Consider the following 12,232-nt stretch of genomic DNA (forward strand, 5'->3'; position numbering starts at 1 on the left):
AAGGAAGACTGAAGAAGAATTGATGCCTTTGAATTGCGGTGCCGGCAAAGAATATTGAATATACCGTGGACTGCCAAGAGAACGAACAAATCTGTCTTGGAAGAAGTACAACCAGAATGTTCCTTAGAAGCAAGAATGGTGAGACTGCGTCTTACATACTTTGGACATATTGTCAGGAGGGATCAGTCTCTGAAGAAGGACATCAAGCTTAGCAAAGTACAGGGTCAGTGGAAAAGAGGAAGATCCTCAACGAGGTGGATTGTCACAGTGGCTGCAACAATGAGCTCAAGCATAATAACGATTGTAAGGATGGTGCAGGACTGGGCAGTGTTTCGTTCTGTTGTGCATAGGGTTGCTATGAATCAGAACCAACTCAAAGGCACCTAACAACAACATATGACTAAGTCAAAATCTGGTACCGGGAGTGGGGTGCTGCTTTAACAGATACCTACAATGTGGAAGTTTTTTTGGAATTGAGTAATGGGTAGAGGCTGGAAGAGTTTTAAAGTGTCTAATAGACTAGGAAAAAAAAAAATGTGGAAGTTTTTTTGGAATTGAGTAATGGGTAGAGGCTGGAAGAGTTTTAAAGTGTCTAATAGTTGGAAACACTGGTGATGTACTGGTTAAGAGCTACGGCTGCTAACCAAAAGGTCAGCAGTTCGAATCCACCTGATGCTCCTTGGAAACCCTATGGGGCAGTTCTACTCTGTCCCGTAGGGTCACTATGAGTTGGAATTGACTCAGTGGCAACAGATTTTAATAGTAAAAGCCTAGATTGCCTTGAAGAGACTGTTGGTGGAATTATGGACATCAAAGACAATTCTGGTGAGGACTCAGAAGGAAATGAGGAGAACTGTAACACCAGAGATGATGCAGATGGCAAGAAGCAGCAGCAGACAAATGGCAGTGGCAGAACAAGGAGACCAGCACATGATGGCACAGGAGCCGACCCACAGAGAAAGAAAGCTGAGAGCTTTTGGGCAGGAGGCTTCCTGGCAGAGTAGGGTGCCTCCAGGAACTTATTGGCAGAGCTGACGAGCTTTTTTGGGACAGTTGCCTGAGAAGAGCCTGAGGGGCCAAGAGGCCAAGGAACCAGGAAGCAGAAGCTGAAGAGACAAGGAACACAGGAAGCAGAACACCTCTGGGACCTCAAAGTGTGGAGCCATGGCCAGCTGGGTCTCACAGGACAGGGCCATAGACTTCTAGGTTTCGAAGAGTCAAGTTTTCACCAACTCAGTTCCAGAGTGTGGGGCTGCCTTTCATGAGTGCCAGTGGGTTGGGACTGGATCTGCTGTTCAAAGCTGAGGGGGCAAGGTGGCCATGCCCAAGGAACAGAATGGGGCACATTGGGGCCGAGGGGTAGGGTAGCCACTCAGATGGACTAGGAGAATGGGGCTGCCCAAATTCAAGGGAGCAGGTTGCCATACCGGTGGGCCTGGAAGGCAGAGCTGAAGCCCAGGGCCAAGGGGCCTCCTTCCAGAATCTGGAGTGTGGCAAACACCCAGAGTCTGCAAGGCAGGGTTATGGCCTAAGTGGTCTCAGAGAACAATGGATTATTTTCAAGCCTTGAGAGCTAATGTGTTCTGCTGACTTGCTTGGTGCCTGTTTTTCCCCTTCTTTCCCTCCAATTTCTCCCATTTGTAATGGAAATGTCTACCTTGTGCCTGGTCCACCATTGTACTTTGGAAGCAGATAACTTGTACTCTAGATTTCACAGATGAAGAGGAATTTTGCCCCAAGATAGAAGTTGGATTTGGAGTTGATTAAAGACTTTTGGGGTGATATGATGGGGTGAATGTGTTTTACATGTGGCAAGGACATGAATTTTGGGGGGCCAAAAGGTTGGACTATGATTATGGATTGAATTGTATCCCCCAAAAATGTGTGTCAAATTGGCCAGGCCATAGTCCCCAGTATTGTGCAGTTGTCTTCCATTTTGTGATCTGATGTAATTTTCTTCTTGTGTTGTGAATCCTAATCTCTACAATGTTAATGAGGCAGGATTAGAGACAGTTATGTTAATGAGAATTAGGTTATATCTTCAGTCAATCTCTTTTGAGATACAAAAGACAGAAGTGAGCAGAGAGGAGAGGAACCTCATTATCACCAAGCAAGAAGAGCCAGGGGTGGAGTGAATCCTTTGGACCTGGGGTCCCCATGCTGAGTTCCTAGACCAGGGGAAGACTGATGACAGAGGCTTTCCACAAGAGGTGACGGAGAGAAAGCCTTCCCCCAAAGCTGGCACCCTGAATTCAGACTTCTAGCTTCCTAGGCTGTGACAGAACAAATTTCTGTTTGTTAAAGCCATCCACTGGTGGTACTTCTGTTATAACAGCACTAGATAACCAAGACAGAGTGGATGGGGGTGTCACCATCAGGAGGCCTCTGTGAGGGGATGTGTCTCCCTCAGGAAGCCTCTAAGGGGATGGGAATGTCACCCTCAGGAGAGCTCTGTGAGGGGATGGGGGCATCACCTTCAGGAGTCCCCATGAGGAATGCGGTCTCACCCTTGGAGGTTCCCCGTGGGGGATGGGGTGTCACCCTCAGGGACCCTCACAGGGGGAGAGACTGTCACCCTCAGGGGGACTATTTTCTTGTAAATTCTAGAACATGGCACGTGGTTGGCGTTAGGTGCTTGGAAACCATGAGCCCTGCCTGTGCTTTCTCCATCCCACATTATATTGTTTAATCTCCTGCTCCTCCCCTCAGCCAGCTGCCACTGACTTGGCTGCCCGCTGCCTCTATCATGGGGCAAAGTGGCAAAACTCACATCTAGCAACTTCCCCACGAAGCTCTGGCCACAGATTTGAGAGGAAAGTTTAGAGATAAAGAGTGTCTTTCACGAACCTGGCTATCTTCCAGCCTGGGCTCTGTTTGCTAAACTCCAGCCGTGGAACCTCAGATAAGTTGATGACCCTTTGGGCCTCGGTCTCAAATCGGTAAACCAAGGCAGTCACATGAGATCACCTGAGGCTTCTTGCTCTGCAAAGGTAAGATCCCACAACACCCCTCCCCATCCAGAAAGTTCAATGTTGGCCACGAATCCTAGTGCTATCGGTGAAAATCAAAGCTTTTCATTCTTGTTGTTCCTCCCTCCTCCAGCCTTGAATCCTGAGGCTCTGAATACAAACCTTCAAAACCCAAGGTTCTTGCCTTTTTCATCTCAGCTACAAAGAGCAGCTGAAGTTGAGGTAGTTTTTATTTTTTTTAAGGCTCGGCAAATCAACAAAGGCGAGTCTGCTGCATATACCGGTAGATGCCAAGTACGGACCTTGACCCTTTCAGGGCCATGGAAAGTTCTTCATGTATTTTGTGATAGATATTCCCGAGTACACTGCTCCTCACAAAATGTGGGTGTCTGCTTGAAAGATGTTGGAACACCAGTCTTCCCACACTTGGGCAGCCCCCGTGCGCCCCACAGCTAAGCCTTGGGCCTCAGGCTGGACACCAGCCCTGGGTACAGACGCTCATCCCCATCATGATGCCTTACCCATCGGGGCCACCATAGTATCTCCCATGCCACGTTATCTTCTGCCATGAGATCCTGACACTCCTCCTGTGGAGTGGCGGTCTGGATCCCCTCCCCTTGAATGTGGGAGCACCCCTGTCACTGCCTCGGGCAGCAGAGGCTGGTGGAAGTGACATTATGTGATGTCCAAGGCTAGGTCACAAAAATGCCACACTCATCCTCCTGGTTTTCTTGGAATGCTGGCTCTTGGGACCCAGATGCCATGCTGTGAGGAAGCCCAACTAGCCCCCCAGGAAGAGGCTGGATGGAAAAGCCACATGTAGATGTTCTCACCACAGGCCAACTGAAGCCCTGGTCGACAGCCAGAATTAACCACCAGACAAGTGAGTAAGGATGCTTCCAAAAGATGCCAGGCCTTACCTGTTGAATCACCCCAGCTGAGATTCTAGGCCACCTGCACTGCGCCCATCCAGATACCTGGCCCATGGACACTGAGCGCCTCATGAAGTGGCTGAAGTTGGTGGGGGCGGGGGGCGTTGTTATACAGCAAGAGGTTACCTATCCAGGATTATTTCTCAGCTGTGGCTCCTCCTCCCGCTTACCTGTCATCATAATGATCAAGTCACAAGTGTGGCTCTGACATAAAGGCTACTGTCATTGCTCTCACGTACACAAATACTCATCTAATTTCACCCTACTTGGGCATTTTACTTCAGCAGTTAGAAGGATCAGCTCTCCCTCCCCTAGGAAAGACACCGGGGAACTCACAATTTCTCACAAGCCTCACTTCTCTCCCATCACGTTAATTTTTCCTTCCTGGCACCCCAGCCAGAAGTGAAACATTGGGGGGAGAGGTCTCGCTGTTGAGCGCTCAGCTCTGGTGATAACTCAGGCTGACTAGAGGACAAGGCTCCCTGCCCAGTGCCCCTCACTCCGAGGGCCAGGCAGGACCTGTGACGCATTGCCGGAGCCCATGGCCACCCTCCATCCAGGCCCCCGTTCCTCCCTGGGCATCTGCCCACCTGCCCTGGTCTCCCTGCCTCAGTCGCCACACCCTGGCCAAGTCTCTCCCGAGGGCCCAGGTCTAGTGAAGGGGAAGTTTCTGCCTAAAGCTGGTGCTGCCCCCCCGGCCCCTAATGGCGTCCCCCTGAGCTCAGCCCTGCCTGCTGCTCCCCTCCCTGCAGACCTCCCACCTCCTTCTACCACAGCCTCATACTGCCACAGCCAACTCAGCGGTTACCCCCAACACCCACCCACCCAGCAGCGTGCTCCCACCTTGGTCACCCCCCCATACCTCAATTTCCAACCCCCAGCACAGCCCATGCCAAGCACAGCACCTCTCACCTGCTCAGCACAGGGCAACTGATGGCTCTGCCATGACCTCTACCCTGGATGGTCACAAAGAGACAGGCAATAGACACAGGAAAGCGCCCCCACCAGAAAGACCACAGGCTGCGGGGTTTTCTAAATCCATTTCACTTTATTGGAAATGTTTCACATGCCACAAATTTACATGAAATTTCCATTCAAGATGTAGTTTGCTACCATGAACATGAAAATCCAGGTGTGAGCATCATTGTGAGGCCTGTCACGGAGATGGGGGGCCCGGGACGCTCTGTCATTTAGCACCTCATCAGGGACACAGGGAGCCCCAGGCCTCTCAAATCTTAGTCCTCACCCTTAGCATACATCCATGCTGAACACAAATGGCTTCCAGTCAAAATCACACAGGGATGGGCAGAGGTTGGGGAGCGAAGTAGGGCTAGAGGAGTGGCCTAGCGCTGGGGCTGAAGGGAGACACCACCAACGGTGGTAGTGAGGGAGATGCGCACACGTCCCCTCACACACCCACCTCACACATACGTCTCCTCATACACACGTGAGCACGTGCTTCACACAGTCACCTCCACACACATACTCACAAATACACCTCACACAACCACCCCCTCACATGCCCACTGGCACACACACCCACCTCACACACACACCCTCACATGTACACCTCCTCACACACATACATGAGCACATGCCTCACACACTTACCCCCACACACATAATCACATACATCACACACCACCCCCTCACACACATGCTTCCTCACACACATGCCTCACAAGCACACCTCACCAACTACCTCCTCACGTGCCCACTGGCACACACACACCCTCACATGTATGCTTCCTCACACACACGTGAGCACATGCCTCAGTCACCTCCACACATACACACCTCACACAACCACCCCTCACATGCCCACCCCCTCACATGCCCCTGGCACACACATCCCTTACACACACACCCTCACATGTATGCCTCCTCACACACACATGTGAGCACTTGCCTCATACACTCACCTCCACACACACGTGCACACACACCTCACATACCCACCCTCTTACATGCCCACTGGCACACACACACACACACACCTCACACACACACCCTCACATGTATGCCTCATCATACCTCCACACATACCCACACACCTCACACACCCACCCCCTTACACACATCCACCTCACACACACATCCTCACATGCATGCCTCCTCACACACCGGCCCCTAACACACCCACTGGCACACACACACCCTCACTTGCACACCTCCTCACACACCTAGGTACACATCCACATCACATACCCACCCCTCACGTGCACACCATGAGCCCAAGCCTCACACGCCCACCCCCTTACATGCACTCCCTCATACCCACACCCCTGCACACACACCCCCCTCACATACATATACCCCCATGCACACCTCTCACACATACACCCACACACACCTTACACACTCTCATGCCTGCATAAATCAGCACTTCAGCATAGCAGTCAACACTCTAGCTCACACTGTTAGGCTTCCCTGGAAAGAAGTTCCTTCATCCCTTGGGTCCTCATCTCCCCACCCTGTGCCTTGATTTTGGACCCCCTGCTCCAGCCTATGCCAAGCACAGCCCCCTACATCTGTTCCGCATAGCAGCAGCTTCTACTTCAAAGCCAGGCCTGTGAGCCTGACCATGGGCTCTGTAACCGAGCACTCCTGACAAGGGCCCTGGATCACCCTCATCTCCAGGTGCCTGGAGCCTGAGACATCAACGGAAAGCCCCACATATCAAGATCTTTAGAAAGAACTCTGTGAAGTGGAGAGATTTAGATGGCAGTGATGGGCCTGTGTCAGACTCAGGTTTTTAGAAATTTCCATGGGTATATGTTCACTCCGCTCAGCAGGTCTTGGAAACTTCTAGTTAGAATCTTGCACCCCTAAATGCAGACAAGATAAATGACCACCACAGGGGTCTTCCTCCCCAAGCCCCTCCACACACAGGGAAAAGGAGGGGGAACTGGGCATCCAGAGGTGGATAATGGGAAATCAGTGGGCATTGGCACCTCCTCTCACACCAGGACCCGTGGCTGACACCAGTGTGCACCACCACACCTCACCTTGACATCGTAACATTTCTTCTCAGGAGATCTCAGCAATGTTCAGATCCTGAGAGAAGCAATGACAGTGAGGGCAGGAGGAAGTGGATGGCTCTTCCTTCAAGAAGGAAATGAGGTGCGTATTCACCAGGGCCCAGCCACATGGCCCGCTCGCCCAGCCAGGCCCCTGACAGTGTCCCCTTCCTCTTGGTCACTTGACCTTGGCCACCTCTTGGGGATGGGGAAGGAAACCACTGTGGCCAGCAGCGCCTGCTTTCCACAGCATCTGAGGTTCTATGGGATGGGTTTAGGCGCCCACTGGTCAGGAAAGGCTCAGCCCCTGCAGCTCCCACAGCCCTCGCCAGTGTTGAGGTTGAGGGGGCTATCTGTGTGGGGCCAGCAGCTGTGGGTCCTGAGCGCAGAACACACAGTAGGGCATGGAGGGAGGCTGCCCCTGCAGGGGGGTCCAAGGGACAGGAACCCCAGCGAGCCCCATGCTCACCCTGAGCACCCAAGGACCCTCGCCTGGCCTCGCAGACCCACCTCGGTCCTGGGCTGAACAGTGAGGCCATGAAGCAGGGCCTCTCAGACACATGTCCTGGCTGACAGGCGTACAAGCCATCCCCCTCTGTTTACTGAAAACAGAAACACTCTCACGTGGAAAGGAAGAAAGCCACCCACAGCAGGAGGGGAACCTGAGGGCCAGAAACATCCCTGTTCTGGGCCTCCTCAGGCTCAAAATGCCTCCCCTCGGGGCCTGAGCCCCAGTGCTGCTTGGTTGTGTGGCCAGGCCACAGGGCCTGGGCTTGAGCTCAAGGGCAACAGGGAAAATGCCTTGGGGGCTTATTCCTCATCATCACCTCCCTCAGCCGCACATGCACACTCATGCACACACTCACATGTGCTCATATACCCACATGTGTGCACATACACACGTGCAAACTCACACATGCATGCACTCACACAAACACACTCACACACGCATTCTTGCACACACATGCACACACAGGCGCTACTGCTGACCAGGCGAAGGCTACACTTCCCTCAGCTCGCAGCATATGGTCCACCGCTTAACGGCCCACTCCTGCCAACTAGGGACCATTAGGGTGGGTTCTTTCCCAGTGTAAAATGCTGCAGAATATAAACTGCAATTAACACCGGTGCCAAAACAGCACTTAGAGAAAATAAGCACATTATTAACATCTGGCGAATACGGCTGAGTGTCGAGGCGGCGGGAATTCTCACTCTAAGTGAAAGGATTACTGCGGGGACACTAAGCAAGCCCGGGCTACCGTGGGGGCTGCTCTCCCAGCAGCCTGCTCCCCAGCCTCTGAGCACAGGCCCTCAGCCCTGGCTGTCAGCATAAATCACACTGCTGGTCAAAACTGCTGCTCGGGGAGACGGGCCACCCAGGCGCCATTGTAAAAACACACCACAGCCTTCCTGATACATTCTCAGGAAAAGACGGCTCTGTGGACAGAGCCGAGATGGCTCTGGATGAAAGGGGACATGACAGCCACGGCACCCAGAGCAGCGGAGGCCCATGAGTGGGCCCCGGGGGGCCTGCCAGGTCGTTCCTGCCCAACCCTGCCTGACCTGTCAGGCTGTGAAGGCCACCCCTGGTCTGAGGACAAGCAGCCCGGCCCCTTCCCCACCTGATTCTCACCGCATGGTCTCCAGGTGCCACTCTGAAGGTCTGAAATGTCCAGAAGTGGGGGCTGGGTCCAGTACCTGAAGCCCTTCTCCACCAGGCCACATGGTCCCTGGGGCCCTGGGCAGCCTATCCTGCAGCCAGTGGAGTGGCCGTGTGTCACTTGGGGTAGGTCCTTGGTGGGGGCTGCGGCAGGCGGTTCCCCGACTCTCAGCCGGAGATGGGCCCTCTGGGCTCTGCCTAGACGGGGACAGGGGGCGTGCTGTGCTCAGAAAGGAGGAAGCCACCTCTCCCACAGTGAGAAAAGTGGGCCGAAGAGGAGCCCTGCCGTTCAAATGGGCATAGCCCCGTCAGTCGGGAGGGGAGACTAGGGCAACGCACAGGAAGGGGCTGCCATCACCCCGCAGGTGCCATGCAGAGAGCTGGGGCTGGCCAGGTAGATGCACACACAGGAGGGCCCGGGAGCACAGGTGGCGTGTGCTCTCCTGGCCCGACCCCGCAGCTCCTGTCCATGAAGCCCCTGAAGGCTCCCAGCCTCCCCCAGCCAGGGCTCCTGGAGCTGCAGACACAACCTGCCCAGGGAAGAGCAGGTGGGTGATGCCCAGAGACCAGTATGCCCAGCTCCTTACTTTAAGGTCAACTCAGGGCCCACACCCACCACCCCACAGAAACACAGCAAGAAGCTGGCCAGCGGGGTCTGGGGGTGCTGGGGCAGGTGGCAGCCAAGGTGGGGACGGCCTGGTGTGCTCTGCGCCCCAGCCCCAGCAGGACATTCCAGCCCCCAGGGCCAAAGGAGACAGTCAGTGAGGGGCAGCCCTGCAGAGGCTGAGTGGGGCGCCTGGAACAGGAACCTGCCAAGCCCACACCCCCTGGCAAGTCCCCATGGGGGCCAGGGCAAGGGCCAGGTGTGCAGGAGGAGCCTGACTGAAACCCCGCAGAGTCCTGTGGCTGGGGGAGGCAAAGGTGCCATGTCCAGCAAGGGTCAGATCTCAACATCAGGAGCTGGTGACTAATTTTTGGAATCACTGTGCTGCATTTGTTTTAAAGTGCTAAATGAGCTGATCTAAAAAGGAGGAACCCGACCACTCCTCAGGCCTTCAATGTTTTTCCTGGGTGTTAATATTTCAAGTTCCTCTACTGAAGTCAAGTGCGTACATATACATACATGGGCGTGCACATGTATGTATGTATATGCAGGCACTTCCCCACAGACATGCATCAGTGTTCACGAGGGAACCAGTGCATTTCCAAGAGGAATGGGCTGGATCTTCCACGGAGGGGAGATGAGGAGGCCCCTCTGGTAAGAAATGGGCTCTGCTTTCAGGCTCAAGGGCCCTAGGGGAGGGGACTGTATAGCTGCCCCAGCCCTGGAGTCCTGCTGAACATGACTATGAACGTGTCTGTCCACTGCCTCCCTGAAAACACCCCAGGGACACATCTGTCCCAACAGGAAGGAGTTCCCAAATCTGCAGTCACAGCTGAGCGTGCCCCTTAAGGTGTGTAGCGTTCACCCCATCACAGCGGGCCCGGCAGTCCTTGGCCCGCACTGTGGGGATGTCGGTGTAGTGTACACAGTGGTGTGGTGTGCTCACTTGAGTTCCACCAGGAAGAGTTCACGTGCACCCCACACCCCCCAGCACGGACATCCCAGCACAGGTCACGTGGCCTCCTGAGACCCAGGGAGTGGGGTGGACGAGAACCAGGAAACCAGGGGTGGGACACAGCCACATGGCTCCCTGGGAACTTGGTCAGGGCCCTGAAAAGTTCCCACTGTGATGACACACGTCTCAGGTCAAAAACGCCCTGCACCAGGCCCTGCGCACCCCTCCAGGCCCCCAACTCACCTGGCCCTCCCCTGTCTAAGGCCACGGCCCACCTGACTCTCCCATCACCTCAAAGCACAGACCCTCAGCCCAAACGTCACTGCACAGCAGGTTCCTGTGGAGGGAGCGGGAGGGAGGAAGACGCCGGCACCACAGGCCGAGGCCAGGACGTGGCAACAGAGCAGGGCGGTGCAGGGAGGGGCTGTCTTCCTTCTGAATGAGCCAGGACTCCCAGCATTCAGCAGGCTTCCAGTCCTTTCTCTCAGCTGTGGCGGCAGCGGGCAGGGGCTGGGGCAGGGGGAGCAGCCCCCAGTGCGGCCCCTCACCACCACAGGTTGGGCGGCTCCTCAGCCACTCTGCTCTTGAACAAGGTGACCTCGTCCAGGTGCACCAGGGGGACGTCCCGGATGACATCGGTCAGGCCCTCATGGAGCAGAGGGAAGATGACCACATTGAGCGCCGGTCGCTCCGCCTGGAAACTGAATCAGAGACACCATCAGCGGAGCCAGCCCGGCTACAGGAGTGTGCCGGACACAGGGGGACCCCAAGGCCCTTGGAGCAGCTCAAGCTGGCTGGAACCTGGGGGATGGAACTTAGGCCAGCACCTCACCTGTCTAAACAGGCCACTATGTTCCCAGCAGCTGGGGGTTGCCCTAGGGGGCAGGTCACACCGAAAACCAAAAAACCAAACCCACTGCTGTCGAGTCAATTCTGACTCCTAGTCACCTCATAGGACAGAGCAGAACTGCCCCATAGGGTTTCCAAGGAGCACCTGGTGGATTCGAACTGCTGACCTTTTGGTTAGCAGCCGTAGTGCTTAACCACTAAGCCACCAGAGTTTCCGGTCATGCCAAGGGAATGCAAAACTCCATGCCTCTGGCCAGGACAACACCCAGGGCTTGGCCTGACCCCTTGCTGGAAGGGAGGGAGGAAGGGTGGCTGAAGAGGAGGGACAGGCAGCTGACCCAGCACAAAGCCCCAAGTAAGATAAGGCACTGACGCTAGCCCTGGGAGGGTGACCAAGAGGCAGCACGATCCAGCATGTTCTGGAGCCAAGTATTCACATGAATTACCTAGGTCACCTGAGAACATCTATCTGACAAGCAGCCGCTTCATAACAGGTGACAGTGGCCGCCCAGCTCCTCAAAGTCTTGTCAGAGTACCCCAGCCCCACACAGGGAGGACAGGCCCCTCCACACCAAGGAGGGAAAGGCCAGGGGACTGAGCACGGCACTTCACCCTCCCATGACCCCCCTGTGCTGGCCACGCTGTCCCTTTATGCCCAAAGAGATTGGGGTTCATAAAGGTTACACCCCAGTCCTCGGGCATCCCCAGGCCAGGGCTAAACCAAGGTCACATCTGCACCCCCCAACCCTCGTGCTGTCTCTCAGCCGGTGAAGAAGAACACGACAGACCAACAGCCTCACTAAAGAGACAGAATGCCAAGTGAAACCCCTGGGTGGCATGAACGGTTAAGTGCTCCGCTACTCACCAAAAGGCTGACAGTTCAAACCCACCCAGAGGCCAGCGATCTGCTTCTGAAAGGCCACAGCCTTGAAAACGCTATGTAGCAGCTCTACTCTGTACACATGGGGTCACCACCAGTCAGAATGAACTTGACAGCAACTAACAACAGCAGCAAAAACAAAAAAACCCAAGCTCAGGCCAGGAGATCTCATGGCCGAAGGGAGGACACAGCCGGCCCCAGTGGAGCAAGCACAGAAGACATCAGACCCAAAATAACTCTCATCACAGGAGAAGCGTCCAGTCTGCGGGTCTCACAAGGGGTGAAAGGAAGGCACCCACACTACAGGGAACCTTGGCATTTGCCGGAACCAAGACAGTCTCCCAGCCTGGTGGCTCCCAAAGG

General features: G+C 54.9%; 1 protein-coding gene across 5 annotated transcripts in view; it reads right to left on the bottom strand.

Moving 5' to 3' along the window:
- Window positions 1-4,929: 4,929 nt before the first annotated feature.
- FBXL18 (F-box and leucine rich repeat protein 18) overlaps window positions 4,930-12,232 on the bottom strand; it is a 41,979-nt gene continuing 34,676 nt past the window's right edge. For 2 of the 5 annotated variants that reach the window (XM_010596268.3, XM_064296006.1), the window contains exon 5: window positions 4,930-10,841. In XM_010596268.3, coding sequence (XP_010594570.1) covers window positions 10,685-10,841 — 157 coding nt within the window. In that variant the 3' untranslated portion in view covers window positions 4,930-10,684. The remainder of the gene's footprint in view (window positions 10,842-12,232) is intronic. The other 3 variants (XR_010323700.1, XR_010323698.1, XR_010323699.1) reach the window with 3 other exon arrangements.

Source organism: Loxodonta africana, chromosome 12 (assembly GCF_030014295.1).
Source record: "Loxodonta africana isolate mLoxAfr1 chromosome 12, mLoxAfr1.hap2, whole genome shotgun sequence".
In the NCBI taxonomy this organism is placed as follows: domain Eukaryota; kingdom Metazoa; phylum Chordata; class Mammalia; order Proboscidea; family Elephantidae; genus Loxodonta; species Loxodonta africana.